Here is a 15,562-nt window from a genome sequence, read left to right on the forward strand (position 1 = left end):
CCTTTAACTTCCCACCAAGCTGGGCCTGAGAAACAAGGGACCCGAACGTGGAGAGGCCGGTGTTCCTGGACTGCTCGGCAGTTACAGATTGTCGCAGAGCCCCTGGTTGTCTGAGGACCCTAGGCCTGAACCTTCCTTGAGGAAGACTGATTTCTCTCAGACTACTTTGCTCAGTTTGGTGAAGGATTTGCAGAGTGCAAAAAGTGGTCAGCGCCCTTAAACTAGCGTGGGAATAAGAGCAAAGCAAGGTGGCTGGAAAGGTGGGAGTGGACGAAGGGAATGGTACAGTCCCTGCGTCTCTGGGAGGCTTGGAGCCTACGAGAAGGGAAACTCAGCTTAGATTTCTTTATCTCCTGGAGGTGCTGGACCTCCGACATTGCCCAGCTACAGTCCAAGAAGCTCTTATCACCGGCGACGTCATGACCTTTGGGCCTCAGCGCAGGTCCCTGCAGATCTGAAAGTTCTTCTCTAATTGCTCAGTCAAGTCCCATCCTCAAGGAAACTCCCGGCCCATTTCCCAGGAGAACAATCTCTTCCTACTTCCCACTCGCCATCTCAGTGCCTTTAGCCAGACTAAAGTACAAGCCCAAGAGGCATTTCTCATTCCTTCAACAAATATTTTTATATATTTATTTATTACCTAGTAATGGTATTCTAGTCGGGGAGATCAACAGCAGACATGCAAACAAATAAATCCGTAAGATAATAGGTGCTGCAAACAGGGATATGCGGGCCGGGCACAGTGGTTCACGTCTGTAATCCTAGCGCTTTAGGAGGCCCAGGAGGGCGGATCATCTGAGGTCAGGAGTTCGAGACAAGCCTGACCAACATGCTGAAACCCCATCTCCACTAAAAACACAAAATTAGCCGGATGTGGTGGCGCGTGCCTGTAATCCCAGCTACTCGATTACTACTACTCGATTAGCTACTAAGGCAGTGGAATCGCTTGAACCCGGGAGGTGAAGGTTGCAGTGAGCCGTGCCATTGCACTCCAGCCTCTGCAACAAGAGCGCAACTCCGTCTCAAAAAAAAAAAAAAAAAAAAAAAAAAAGGAAACGCTAGAATTATAATTCTATAAAAATAGGGCATTTATTCTTAAACTTTATTTTAGAAACTTTGGCCAAAAATTGACCGGGAGCGGTGGTTCGCGCGTGTAATCCCCGCACTTTGGGAGACCGAGGCAGGGAGATCACCTGAGGGCAGGAGTTTCAGACCAGCCTGGCCAACATGGTGAAACCCCATCTCTACTGGGAAAAAAAAAAAAAAAAAAAAAAAGACAGATATGGTGGCGCCCGCCTGTAATCCCAGCTATTCAGGAGGCTGAGGGAGGAGAATTGCTTGAACTCCGGAGGCTGAGGTTGCAGTGAGCCAAGATCATGCCACTGCACTCCCGCCTGGGAAACAGAGCAAGACTTCGTCTCAAAAAAAAAAAAAAAAAAGGGAAGAAAAAGAAAATGCACTCTGGGACCAGAAGCGAAAGCTCATGCCTGTAATCCCAGCACTTTGGGAGGCCAAGGCGGAAGTATTCCTTGAACCCAAGAGTTTGAAGCCAGTCTGAGCAACATAGTGAGACACCTCTCTCTAATAAAACAATAATAAAGGCCTGGAGTGGTGGCTCACGCCTGTAATCCCAGCACTTTGGGAGGCAGAGGCGGGCAGGTCACCTGAGGTCAGGAGTTTGAGACCAGCGTGACCAACATGGTGAAAACCCGTCTCTATTAAAAATACAAAAAAAAAAAAAATTAGCTGGGCGTGGTGGCACGTGTCTGTATTCCCAGCTACTCGGGAGGCTGAGGCAGGAGAATCATCTGAACCCAGGAGGCGGATGTTGCAATGAGCCGAGATCTTGCCACTGCACTCCAACCTGGACGACAGAGCGAGACTACATCTCAAAAAATGTATATATATATATACACACACACACATACATTCAGATGTATCTTTTTAATGAAGTTTTAGGCTGGGCGCAGTGACTCACGCCTGTAATCCCAGCACTTTGGGAAGCCGAGGCGGGTGGATCACCTGAGGTCAGGAGTTCAAGACCAGCCTGGCCAATATGGAGAAACCCCATCTCTACTAAAAATACAAAACTTAGCTGGGCGTCGTGGCACACACCTGTAGTCCCAGCTATCTGGGAGGCTGAGGCAAGAGAATCTCTTGAACCCACGAGGTGGAGGTTGCAGTGAGCTGAGATCGCACCACTGTACTCCACCCTGGGTGACAGAGTGAGATTCTGTCTTTAAAAAAAAAAGTTTTAGGCCGGGCGCGGTGGCTCAAGCCTGTAATCCCAGCACTTTGGGAGGCCGAGACGGGCGGATCACGAGGTCAGGAGATCGAGACCATCCTGGCTAACACGGTGAAACCCCGTCTCTACTGAAAATACAAAAAACTAGCCGGGCGAGGTGGCGGGCGCCTGTAGTCCCAGCTACTCCGGAGGCTGAGGCAGGAGAATGGCGTGAACCCGGGAGGCGGAGCTTGCAGTGAGCTGAGATCTGGCCACTGCACTCCAGCCTGGGCGACAGAGCGAGACTCTGTCTCAATTAAAAAAAAAAAAAAAAAAAAAGTTTTAAACAATAAACATTAATATTTTCTGAGTCTTATATAGTATTATCATTAAGATATGAAATTGAGGAAAAAAAGGAATGATTTATAGGATTGAAAGTCCCTAAAGTGTTGAACTCCTTTATATTGAAACTATGTGATGACATTTTCATATAAACCATCTCTTTAAAAGACAGCACAGCCTTTTCTTCATATTGGAGACAATGTAATGACCAAAACTTGCTTTTATCCCCGTGAAATAAAAGATTGTGATTTTTCTAGACTTTACTGAGGAGTTATTAATATTATGGATTTTTTTTCAAAAGAGGTTCAACAAAGTGTCTCTCTGTCTCTGTTTTTTTTTTTTTTGTTTTTTGTTTTTTGTTTTGAGACGGAGTCTCGCTCTGTCGCCCGGGCTGGAGTGCAGTGGCCAGATCTCAGCTCACTGCAAGTTCCGCCTCCCGGGTTTATGCCACTCTCCTGCCTCAGCCTCCCGAGTAGCTGAGACTACAGGCGCCCGCCACCTCGCCTGGCTAGTTTTTTTTTTTGTATTTTTTAGTAGAGACGGGGTTTCACCGTGTTAGCCAGGATGGTCTCGATCTCCTGACCTCGTGATCCGCCCGTCTCGGCCTCCCAAAGTGCTGGGATTACAGGCTTGAGCCACTGCGCCCCGGCCTGTCTCTGTTTTTTTAGACAGGGTCTCACTCTGTCACTCAGGCTGGAGTGCAGTGGTATGATCATGACTACAGTGACCCTCGACCTCCCGGGCTCAGGTGATCCTCCTGTCTCAGCCTTCGGAGTAGCTGGGACTACAGACGCGTGCCACCATGCCCAGCTAAGTTTTGTATTTTTAGTAGAGACTGGGTTTCACAGTGTTGGCCAGGATGGTCTCCATCTCTTGGCCTCGTGATCTGCCCGCCTCAGTCTCCCAGCACCCAAAGTGCTGGGATTACAGGCGTGAGCCACCATTCCCGGCCTTTTTTTTTTTTTTTTTTTTGAAACGTAGTTTTTACCTTTGTCGCCCAGGCTGGAATGCAATGGCATGATCTCGGCTCACTGCAGTTTCCGCCTTGCGGGTTGGGGCGATGCTTCTGCCTCAGCCTCCCTAGTAGCTGGGATTACAGGTGCCCACAACCATGCCCAGCTAATTTTTGTAGTTTTAGTAGAGACAGGGTTTCACCATGTTGGCCAGGCTGTTCTCAAACTTCTGACTTCTGACTTCAGGTGATCCACCCGCCTTGGCCTCCCAAAGCGCTGGGATTACAGGTGTGAGCCACCATGCCTGGCTGGTTCTTAAGTGTTGGACCCCGTCAAAGTTCTGAAGATAGTTTCAAACCTCCCTGCTCTCAGGATGGACAAGGAAACCTATCAAGTTTTCTCCTTTAAAATGATCCCCATTGCATTTGATTCCTAAAATGAGTGATAGTAATGACACCTAATTTACAATGAGAGATGAGCTTCCTGTATTCTCCAATGCAGAAATTACAGCATAGTAAGCATTCAAACGTTCTTAGGAGACAGGATACAAAGACTGAAAGTTCAGCCTAGGCAACATGGCGAAACCCCATCTCTACAAAAAAGTCCAAAAAATTAGCCAAACGTAGTGGTGCATAACTGTAGTTCCAGCTGCTTGGGAGGCTGAGGTGGGAGGATCACCTGAACCCAGGAAGTGGAGGCTGCAGTGAGCCATGATCACACCACTGCACTACAGCCTGAGCAACAGGAGTGAGACCTGTCTCAAAAAAAAAAAAAAAAAAAAAAGACTGAAGAACTTTTCATGCTTTTCTTCCCTGTCTGTAACTTACATGCATTTTTGACCTAGACCTTCAGAGGTGAGCTTCCTTAGTGAGGGGTTCATCAAATATAAGTGTTCACAGATTAAAGAAGTTGTCATAGGCCAAAAGTGAGAAAAATCCAGGACCTGCTTTTGCAAGGTTTTCCAAGGTCGCTGAATAGAAGGAAGTGAAAGAGTCAGCTACGTGAAGATCTAGGAAAAGAGCATTTCAGACAGAGGACACAGCAAATGCAAAGATGGTGAGAACAAGCCAAGTGTGTTTGTTGAACAGTAAGGAAGCCAGCATTTCAGAAGCCTAGTGATGGACGGGAATAAAAGATCAGTGTGAGGTTGGTTAGGTAAACAGCAGAGTCCAGATGAAGTCAGGCCTTGCAGCTACAGGGAGGGACATGGTCAGGTCAGTGTTCTAGATCATGACTGTTGTTGCAACATGGATGATGGATTTTAAGCAAATTTTATTTTTATTTATATTCTTTTTTTTCATTTATTTGTCTTTGTTTTGAGCAGATTTTAAACAGAACGCTAATGAAGAAGCCATATAATTATCCAGAAGAGACAGGATGAGGCTTGGACCAAGTAGGTGGAGGGTATCAAAAGATATTTAGAAGATAAAGGAAGTTTGGACTTGGCGCTGTGGGTGAGTGGGGAAAAGGGAGGGTCAGGATGACTGTTAGATTATGGGGGCTCTGACAGCTGGAGGTTTGGGACATTCTGCTTATAATAGGCCTTCTGGGCTGGGCGCAGTGGCTCACACCTGTATTCCTAGCACTTTGGGAGACTGAGGCAGCCGGATCACGAGATCAAGAGATCAAGACCATCCTGGCCAAAATGGTGAAACCCCATCTCTACTAAAAATACAAAAATTACCCGGGCGTGGTGGTGCGCACCTGTAGTCCCAGCTACCCAGTTACTCTGGAGGCTGAGGCAGGAGAATCGCTTGAACCCGGGAGCTGGAGGTTGCTGGGAGCTGACATGGCGCCACTGAACTCCAGCCTGGTGACACAGCAAGACTCTGTCTCAAAAAAATATATAAAAGATTAAAAAAATAGGCCTTCTGCATAGAAGACTTACTATATAAGTAACAACAGGGTAGTCACATTTCATGTCCTGAATTGATAAACAGTGAGTAGCCTGTCCTGTCATTTTCCATGACCTTGATTCACAGAAGCCTGCCCTACAGAGACGCTATTTCTAGCCTGCTCACAAAACTGATATTTAGAGCCAGCCAGTGGCCGTAGGAGGTACTGCTGGTGACGAGGTGTCCCCCAAGTGACTACTCACTCCAAGACTGGGACCTGCAAGTACTAAGATTTGAACTCTTAATAAAAGGAGTTAAAAATTGTTTTTTTATCATGGACAAATTCAAACATGAAAAAATAAAGAAAATACCCCGGTGCGGTGACTCACACCTGTAATCCCAGGACTTTGGGAGGCCGAGGCGGGCGGATCACGAGGTCAGGAGTTTGAGACCAGCCTGGCCAACATGGTGAAACCCAGTCTCTACTAAAAATACAAATATTAGCTGCGTGGTGGCAGGTGCCTGTAATCCCAGCTACTCGGGAGGCTGAGGCAGGAGAATCATTTGAACCTGAGAGGCGGAGGTTGCAGTGAGCTGAGATGGTGCCATTGCACTCCAGCCTGGGTGACAGGGCAAGACTCCTTCAAAAAGAGGGGAGGGGAGGGGGAAAGGGGAGGAGGACGGAGGGGGAGGGGAGATAATGAACCCCTCTATTCTGCTTCAACAATTATCAACACATGACCAACCTTGTTTCAGGTATACCCTCCCTTATAGCCCACACCTGGTTATTTTGAAGCAAATCCTAGACATTATCAAACAGTTCAAATTGCCCAAATGTCTCCTACATACTTTTTTCTTTTACAGTTTGTTTGAATCTGGGTCCAAATAAAGTCCACACACTGCACCTGGTTGTCACGTCTCTATTCGTCCTGAGTCCTGCCTCCTCCCTACCCCCTCATATCCCTTCTCCTTCTTTTCTTTTCTTGCAATTTATCAGTTGAAGGCATAGAGCCATTTCTGGGCCTTATTCTTGTGATGTCATTTAACACGTTCCTCCATGCCTTGTATGTCCTGTAAACTGGTTCTTAGATCCAGTGATTGGTTAGTGTCATGTTCAGTTTTCTGGTAAAAATACATCATGAGTGGCAGTTTGTCCTTCCCATTCCATTGCATCAGGACGCCTGCTTTTCCCTCTTTTTCTGGTGTTAAGGCTGAGCATTGGGTTCAGGTGTAGTCAGACTAGGTAACAATTATAAAATTCCCCATCAGTTTTTCACCTGATGGTTTAGTTGATCATCACTGCCTAGCTCCATTATTTCATTAGGAGTTGCAAAATTGGGATGTCCTAATTCTACCATTCTGCAGTAAGAACTTGCCGTCATCAGTTTGTTTACCATGAGATACAGGTCATACAGGAAAGGCAGGATAAATGTGAGGGTTTTTTCTTATTATTTACCAGTTTTCAGAAAAATGAATTGATTCTCTAGCATCTTGCAAAAGTAGTTGTTTTAAATATCATTGTGAACTTGGACATTTTAACATCTTTTGTGTATTTCAATCCATTGCAGTTATTCTTTTTGATGTTCAAATTGTCCCAATTTTGGTCAGTGGGAGCTTCTTCCGGTTGGTGCCTAAACTTTTTTTGTTTTGTTTTGTTTTGTTTTTTGTTGTTGTTGAGATGGAGTTTCACTCTTGTTACTCAGGCTGGAGTGCAATGGCGTGATCTCTGCTAACCACAACCTCCACCTCCTAGGTTCAAGCAATTCTCCTGCCTCAGCCTCCTGAGTAGCTGAAATTACAGGCATGCGCCACCACACCCGGCTAATTTTGTATTTTTAGTAGAAACGGGGTTTCTCCATGTTGATCATGGCTGGTTCGAACCCGGAACGTCCTGATCCGCCCGCCTCGGCCTCCCAAAGTGCTGGGATTACAGGCATGAGCCAGCAGGCCAGTCTCCTCCTCTTCCTCCTCCAGACAGAGCGAGACTCCATCTCAAAAAACAAACAAACAAAACAAACAAACAAAAAAACACACGATTATCTGACTATTCGGGAGGCAGGGAAATTAGAGAGGAGTCCGCTACAACAATCCAGCAAGAGAGGCTGAGGGGTTGTCAGTGGGATGGGGAAGGACGGTTGACAGGGGGATAATTGAGGAAATAGAATTGACAGGATATGGTGACTGGAAGTAAGACGGTAGCGGGAGGGAAGAATCAAGGATGCATCCCCCATCCTGGGCCTGGCCACTCTCTGGGAGTGCAGAAAGACGGGAAGGAAGTATGGCAGGGTCAAGTGAAGGTATCAGCAGGCACTACACATCTGAGTCCAGAGGTGGGAGCGAGATTCAGGAGCCCTCAGCACGCAGGAAATAGCTGAATCCGTGGAACATGTGTAGCATGAGGAGAGAAAACCTTACCCGAGGAAAACCAGGATTTACAGGGAGAACAGAAAAAGGAGACTGGAGATGGGCGAGGTGGCTCAAGCCTGTAATCCCAGCACTTTGGGAGGCCAAGGCGGGTGGATCATCTGAGGTCAGGAGTTCAAGACTAGTGTCTCCAACTTGGTGAAACCCCGTCTCTACTTTAAAAAGAAAAAAAAAAGAAAAAGAAAGAAAGAAAGAAAAAAAAATTAAACTAGCCGGCACCACGCCTGTAATCCCAGCTAGCTACTCGGAGGTTGAGGAAAGAAAATCGCTTGAACCTGGGAGGTGGAAGTTGCCACAAGCCAAGAATGCACCATAGCACTTCAGCCTGGGCGACAGACTGAGACTCCGTTTCAAAAAAAATTTTTAAAAGAAAAAGAGACTGGAGCGGGGAGCCGTTTAGGAAGGGCCAGCAAACTAGTGTCAAGACAACCATGGGAAATGAGGCTCATGGAGAAGACGTTGCCTGGAGTCGGTTAAGGTCAGGCCTGAGAATGCCTGTGGGCGTTGACATCTCTGTGGTCCCTGATAACTTTCGAAAGAGCCACTGTGTAGAAATTTGGCTTGGATGGGAAGGAATGAGATACAGGCATGACCTCTTGTGGCATCTCAGCCTGTTGAACTCCTTTCATTGTTCAAGAAACATAGGCGGGCGAGGTGGTTCACGCCTGTAATCCCAGCACTTTGCGGGGCTGAGGCGGGCGGATCACGAGGTCAGGAGTTGAAGACTGGCCTGGCCAACATGGTGAAACCCTGTCTCCACTAAAAATACAAAAATTATAGCCGGGCGCGATGGCGGGCGCCTGTAATCCTAGCTACTTGGGAGGCTGAGGCAGAGTTGCTTGAATCCGGGAAGCGGAGGTTGCAGTGAGCCGAGGTCGCGCCGCTGCACTCCAGCCTGGACGACAGAGAAAGACTCCGTCGCAGAAGGAAGGAAGGAAGGGAGGAAGAGAGGGAGGGAGGGAAAGAAAGGGAGGAAGAGAGGGAGGAAGGGAGGGAGGGAAAGAAAGGAAGGAAGAGAGAGAAGGAAGGAGAGAGAAAGAAGAGAGAGAGAGAAAAAAAAACAATTGAGACCTCTTTCAGCTCCATCGCAGAAAGAAAGAAAGAAGGAAAAGAAAGAAAAGAAAAGAAAAGAAAAGAAAAAACAATTGAGGCCTCTTTCAGCTCCAAGTGTCTCCCTTCAGAAGTTCCCAATTTTGTCTCACCCGGGGAGCTTAAAAAAAATGCGGATGTTGGCCGGGCATGGTGGCTCACGCCTGTAATCCCAGCACTATGGGAGGCCGAGCCGGGGGATCACCTGACATCGGGAGTTCCAGAGCAGCCTGACCAACATGGAGAAACCCCGTCTCTACTAAAAATACAAAATTAGCCGGGCGTGGTGGTGCATGCCTGTAATCCCAGCTACTCGCGAGACTGAGGCAGGAGAATCGCTTGAACCCGGGAGGCGGAGGTTGCGGTGAGCCGAGATTGCACCATTGTACTCCAGCCTGGGAAACAAGAGCGAAATTCCGTCTCAAAAAAAAAAAAAAAAAAAAAAAAAGAAAGAAATACTGATGTTTGTGGTGGTCAAAATTAGAACAGAGATTGCCTCTGGGAAGGGAGGAGTGGGGATCCGTAGAGAAGGGACATGTAAGAACCTTGAGCAAGGGAAATGTCCTATATGTTTTTAAAGAGTTGTGATTTGCGCAGGTGTATGTATTTGTCAAAACTCATAAAATTATAGACAATATTTATGTGCCCTCAAACAGCTGAAATACTGATATTTTTCAAAAGTTTTACATATCGATGCCAGAGCTCTTCCCTGGACCGTTTAAATCAGAACCTCCGAACCCGGGGGTTGTGCGTGGGTACATTCAAAGGCTCCGCAGGCGATTGTAAAAGTGCAGCAGGGGAGGAGACGCGCTGCTGGGGGAGCAAGTCTCTCACCCCTTCAGGTGCCCTAGGCTCTGGCACTGCTCCATCACTTTCCTTCTGGTTCAAATCCTTCCATCTGTTTCTAGGCAGGTCGACCCGGGCTGGGCTGTAAGTAGCTCGGGACTCTATCTGGGCGTTGTCAGGACGCCGGGGGCCAGGAGGGACAGACCGCTGAGCCTAGATTCCATAGTCACTGCCCTGGGGTGCCACCCGCCCGACTTGCCCTACAGGGCCGCTCGGCGAGCGCAGATACGATCCCGCAGCTGTTCTGAGGGACAGGAATGCCCTAGGTGCCCATTCATGCCTCGAACAATGACCCCGGCCTCCTGGGGGCACAGTGGTCATGGGGAGAACTGAGCTGCCGAATGGCCGGCCGACCTCGTGGCGCAACGGTAGCGCGTCTGACTCCAGATCAGAAGGTTGCGTGTTCAAATCACGTCGGGGTCAGCGAATGCTTTTCTTCTACTTTTACTAACTCCCCTTAATTTAAACTACGGTCGAGCTTCAGCGTTCAGGTTATTGAAAAATCAATATCCTCTTGGGTCCTGAAGGGGAGGGGTTTCTGGCACGAATTTCCGAGGCCACCCCGTCTGGGCAGCCCAACCTTCTCGCGGGGGTTTTTGCGATGGATCCGGGTACCATAATTCTGGGCGGATAACGCGCCTCCTCAGGACAGGAGCAGTTCTAGACCTCTCAGCAGAGGGAGGAGGTTCGGACGATCACGCATGGGAGAAGTCGGTCTACGATCTGTGAGTCCTCTTTCCAGTGCTGAGCTGGTTCCTTCAAAATGCGCAGCCTTCGCGACAGAGGCGAACCCCACTTGCGGGAAGTTCAGGTCCCAGAGATGTGAGATGCGGAGGGCTGTCTGTGCAGCAGGAACTGTCCGAAGACGAGGTGGCCGAGTGGTTAAGGCGATGGACTGCTAATCCATTGTGCTCTGCACGCGTGGGTTCGAATCCCATCCTCGTCGGCTACGGAAGCCATGTGGTCTGAGCTCAAGTTTTGTAACACCAAACTAGGATTTCTCTTGCTACTCCGAGTCTCTCCATTCGGTTTTCGTGTCTTTCCCAGCTGCTTCCATCCTTTCCGCATTTTCCAAGGCGGCCGACTTTTTGTGACATTTTTGTATTCATGCTCTGTAATAGAGCTGACCTGGCCAAGGAAATAAGATCCCAGGCGCCCTTCCGCCGGCGCCGTGGCTTAGTTGGTTAAAGCGCCTGTCTAGTAAACAGGAGATCCTGGGTTCGAATCCCAGCGGTGCCTCAGTGTTTCCTACGCTTTTGCCAACATTAAACATTGCGAGGAGTTGCAGAGCCTCATAACTTCCACCCTGTATGGTTTATTCACGTAACCATCTGTCTTCTCTCGGTGTATCTGCGACACGCTGTTGGGAATTTTGCTCTTCGTGCATAGTGTACTTGCGCCTCGACCTGCAACTACCCCAGTCGCATCATCTGTACTTGCCAGTACTGTTACTTGTTTGTTACTCGTCTAGGTGCTCAGTCAGTTTTTGTATTCTGTTTTCATTTCTGATAAAGAAGTCCCACAACTAAAGGTTTATCACGAGAGGACTGAACAGTATTGTAACTAAATAATATTATTTCAGGCGGTCCTTAACAGCTGGCCGGTTAGCTCAGTTGGTTAGAGCGTGGTGCTAATAACGCCAAGGTCGCGGGTTCGATCCCCGTACGGGCCACGGCTGAAACTTTTCAAAAGCAGGATTCCGCAGTCTGTTTTAGACCCAAACAACATCACTGGTGAAAACCAGCGAAACATTTCCAATCCCAGAAGAGGAAGTGTTTTGGAGCGCGTTCTAAATGTGGGTGCGTCTTGAGAGGAAGGGAGTGAGAGAAACTCGGGTTGTTTCATGATCTTTGCTTCTGCATCTTGATGGCCATAATATATGGCTCCTGAACTTACTGTGTGAATTGTAAACAAAAGGCTTTGGGACTAATTTGTCTCAAACCACGTGACACTGATCTGCAGAGTGTGGGAATGGTCAGAAATGGAGCTGACAAGTGTTTCCAGTCTTCCTCCAGAGGTAAGATGTCCGTCCAATCCACCCAGTCCCTGCCTATTCATCAGGACCTGAGACGACAATTTCTTCCCCTTCTCTTCTAAAGCACTTTGTTTTTACGTTTCTGTGGTTACTGGATCTGGGCCCCTGTGAGTGATGATCTGTGTCCTCACATTTCCCCTCAGACCAGATGCTTGAGAGGAGGAACCATATCCTTCCCCACGGAGCCTGAGACACCCCCACCCCCACCCCACTTCCAGCACCAGCCACAAGGGAGCTGCGTGAACAACACCGACCCTCATTCCCATTGCTCTGGCTTATTAATCACTGCAACCCCACAGACTCAGCCTCAGCCTTCGCAGCAGCAGCACTTTAATTCCACAAAATCTCAGAAAGCCAAAACTGATGAGAACACTCCACAACAGGTGGGCTTCAAAACCAGCAACATTCTACCTGAACCCTGAGAGCAGTGAGACGCCTCCCACCTCACCCCCCTCCGCCGTGCAACCCATTCCTCCTGGCTGCACCCCGGTTCTGGCTGGGGAAGTGGTATGATAGACGGCCAGAGGGCAGAAGCAGAAGGCTATCCATCCGCAGGGGTGCATCCTTGCCTGCGGCGTGTTTGGCCAAGGACGGCTCAAGCTCCCACAGCCCCTGGCACCTGAGATGTGGCCACTGAAGTCAGGATAGCCACAGTGGGGGCTGGGGCTTCCTCTGTCCCTTTCTCCTGATTACATGTGGGAGTCACGTCCTCACCTTGAAGCAGACCTAAAGCCCTGTGTTCCCAGGGCTGGTGCTCTAGCTAGGGAGGAGAGTTGGGAAGAACAGGGTAGCTACAGATGGCCAACTGTATAAAAGCAGAGCAACATCCCTTCCCACCAGGAAAGCCGTTACAACTTCCCCATATACACCAGCCTAAGGCCCAGCGAGTGGGCGCGGGCCAGCTGAACGCATCTGGAAGAGCCTCCAACACACAGGCTTCCCCTCAGTGGGCACTTCCCACCAGGACTCCCTGAAGAGTCCTTAGGGTCCTGCTGGGCCCTGCCCTGGCCAGGCCCGGCCTCTCCTGTCCTCCTGGTCACTTGCACAGGGCCTCCAACACCTCCAGAGTACGTCGGATATCCCGGACTTGGCGAGCCAGCCCCTGAACCGGCTGCAAAGCCCGCTCCAGCTCCTCGCAGCGCGCCAGCAGGGTGTACATGCCCTTGATGCTCATGTCCACGGCTTCACCTAAGGAGTCCACAGCGTCGCGGTAGGTCTGGATACAGCCCACGCTCAGCGCCGTCAGCTCCTGCACCGCGCCACCCAGACCGCGAAGCAGGCGGTCCACCCGGCCTCCCAGCTCCCGACTCAACCGCTCCAGATCCCGCAGCACCTCGGGGTCGATGGGGGGAATGGCTGGTGTGGGTGTGGGTGCAGGCGCTGGGCAGGGCCGCGCAGGGGCAGAAGGCGGGGGTGGAGGGGCGCCGCTCAGACGGATCTTCAGTTGCAGGTTGTTGGCGACAAAGTGGGTGAGGTCGCCGTGGCGGCTCACCGTGCCCTCGAGCTCCAGGGGACTGGAGATGGTGGCGCGGCGTCCGCCGCCCGCGCCGGACTCGGCACTCCCTGAGGACCCGGCGCCACCGCACGCCTCGCTCAGCCCGTCCAGGCTGCGGCTGTCCTGAAGGCGGCTGGAGAATGAGCGGCTGGCTCTGCCGCCCGCGGCCGCCTCCTCATCGTTGTCTTCCTCCTCTTGCTGCTCAACATCCATCCCGCCGCCTGGTCCCCCTCGACGGCAGTCCCTCCCGGAGGCGGGCTTGCGCTCGGGCGGCGCCGGGTCCTTGTGCCGGAAGGACAGGGACGGTTCGTGCTCTGCACCCGGCGCCCCACTGAGGCTCCCGGCCCCAGACGGCGTCCCTTGAGGGCCAGGCTCTTTATCGAGAGCCTCCCGTTCTGGCCGGTGGACGACGCCGCAGGTTGACGTCTTCGGGGACGTCCTGGGGTGGCGGTTCGCGCCCCCAACGTTCTCGGCCTCTTCCTCCCCGGACACCCGGAGGCCTGAGGGCGGCTCAGAGGACGTTCGGACCGGTCCACCGCCGAAGATTGCGGCCTGCTGTTCCGCTACAGCCAGAAGGTCCGTCTCGGGCCCGGGCCGCCCCCGAGACGACTCCATACTGCAGGTGGGGGCCGCAACCGAGGAATTGGTTCGCCCCGGCTCCGGAGGCGGTGGCTGCGCCTTTAAGGGGCGTTGGTAGAGGCGCGCCGATTGGCAGCGGCTGACAATGGTAAGGACAGGAAAAGCATTTTGATTGGTCCTGGCGACCAGGAAGTCCCGGAAGAAGAGCTGTTACTGCACAGCGGAACACACGTGAACACCGGCTGGGTGGAGAGAAGGAGGCGACAGCTGCTCCCGTCGCCACGCCCTTTGTGAAAGCTGCTGGGCCAGATCTTAAAGACCAAGGTCCTCAAATTTCTGAGTCCCGCGGGGTGGGGCTTACATTTTTTCTGCCTGCAATTGTACACCCCCCACAGTGTTTGCTTAGCAAAAACACCAAGTGGGGAGCCCACTTGGGGTTCCTAGAGAGGTTCTTAGGATGGAAAGGACATATCCTGCTTGGACCATCGGGGTTGAACCTACTTAACTAAGAAGGAGGAAACCACAAGTCCAGCATGAGCGTGAATGGTTTGCTCTATCTTTCTTAGTTAACAGACCTAACTATTGAACTGCTCAGAGCGATCCATTGTGGTCAAGGCAGCGGCCTCTGGACTTTCCTATGCTTTTGCCACTCTTGTTCTGTGTCTCTTGCCCCTTTCACATTGAGGGGTCTCGCCCCTTGGAAGATGGCGTGTGATTTTGCCACGAGGTAAAATATTCAACAAATGAAATGATCACAAATTTTGATATGTGCTATACAGGAAATAAAGTGTTATGATTGAGAATATAACTGAGGCCGGGCGCGGTGGCTCAAGCCTGTAATCCCAGCACTTTGGGAGGCCAAGACGGGCAGATCATGAGGTCAGAAGATCGAGGCCATCCTGGCTAACACGGTGAAACCCCGTCTCTACTAAAAAATACAAAAATCTAGCCGGGCGAGGTGGTGGGCGCCTGTAGTCCCAGCTACTCGGGAGGCTGAGGCAGGAGAATGGCGTAAACCCGGGAGGCGGAGCTTGCAGTGAGCTGAGATCCGGCCACTGCACTCCAGCCTGGGCGACAGAGCGAGACTCCGTCTCAAAAAAAAAAAAAAAAAAGAGAATATAACTGAGTAGGCACTAGTTTAGATAAGGGGTCAGGAAAAGACCTCTTCGGTGGGACTTTTAACTAAAAAGAACCAAAAAGACCCAGCCACCCTCCAGGCAGAGGGAAGAAAACTTGAGCTACCTCTCAGAGACAAAGAAGTCTTGACGTATTCGAGAAACTGAGATGAGAGGGCAGGAGACATTGGGACTAAAACAAAATCCGCAAGGTAACGGGAAGGATTTCGAGCTAAGGAACTGAACAGGCAGCAGGGGCCACGTCATGCAGGGGGCCTTGTAGTTCCTGTTGGGGAATGGAGATTTCCTCTAAATGCAATGGTGCAGCAAACATTGGAAAGGTTGTAAATTGCAACACGTAGCCAAAGCCCAGAGACATCAGTATTTTTATTTATTTATTTGTTTGTTTGTTTAGAGACGGAGTCCCACTCTGTCACCCAGGCTGCAGTGCAGTGGCGCGATCTTGGCTCACTGCAACCTCCGCCTCCTGGGTTAAAGCGATTCTCCTACCTCAGCCTCCCAGGTAGCTGGGATTACAAGCGCCCGCCACCACGCCCGACTAATTTTTGTATTTTTAGTAGAGATGGGGTTTCACCATGTTGGCCAGGCTGGTCTTAAACTCCTG

General features: G+C 50.5%; 1 protein-coding gene and 4 non-coding genes across 5 annotated transcripts; 4 read left to right on the forward strand and 1 right to left on the reverse strand.

Moving 5' to 3' along the window:
• The first annotated feature begins 10,064 nt into the window (after positions 1 to 10,064).
• TRNAW-CCA (transfer RNA tryptophan (anticodon CCA)) lies at positions 10,065 to 10,136 on the forward strand. The gene has a single exon. It is a non-coding gene; the product is annotated as a tRNA-Trp (tRNA).
• A 441-nt stretch (positions 10,137 to 10,577) lies between these two features.
• TRNAS-GCU (transfer RNA serine (anticodon GCU)) lies at positions 10,578 to 10,659 on the forward strand. The gene has a single exon. It is a non-coding gene; the product is annotated as a tRNA-Ser (tRNA).
• Positions 10,660 to 10,878: 219 nt separating this feature from the next.
• TRNAT-AGU (transfer RNA threonine (anticodon AGU)) lies at positions 10,879 to 10,952 on the forward strand. Its single transcript has one exon. It is a non-coding gene; the product is annotated as a tRNA-Thr (tRNA).
• A 359-nt stretch (positions 10,953 to 11,311) lies between these two features.
• On the forward strand, positions 11,312 to 11,385 carry TRNAI-AAU (transfer RNA isoleucine (anticodon AAU)). Its single transcript has one exon. It is a non-coding gene; the product is annotated as a tRNA-Ile (tRNA).
• A 676-nt stretch (positions 11,386 to 12,061) lies between these two features.
• Positions 12,062 to 13,944, reverse strand: BORCS6 (BLOC-1 related complex subunit 6). The gene has a single exon (XM_008010268.3). It carries the CDS (start codon positions 13,856 to 13,858, stop codon positions 12,785 to 12,787), a length of 1,074 nt encoding a protein of 357 aa, XP_008008459.2. The 5' UTR covers positions 13,859 to 13,944; the 3' UTR covers positions 12,062 to 12,784.
• Positions 13,945 to 15,562: the final 1,618 nt, after the last annotated feature.

Source organism: Chlorocebus sabaeus, chromosome 16, assembly GCF_047675955.1.
Source record: "Chlorocebus sabaeus isolate Y175 chromosome 16, mChlSab1.0.hap1, whole genome shotgun sequence".
Classification (NCBI taxonomy): Eukaryota; Metazoa; Chordata; class Mammalia; order Primates; family Cercopithecidae; genus Chlorocebus; species Chlorocebus sabaeus.

Bases quoted from the DNA above. Each gene is read 5' to 3' on its own strand.
- BORCS6 (XM_008010268.3), bottom strand. From the start codon at position 13,858: ATGGAGTCGTCTCGGGGGCGGCCCGGGCCCGAGACGGACCTTCTGGCT.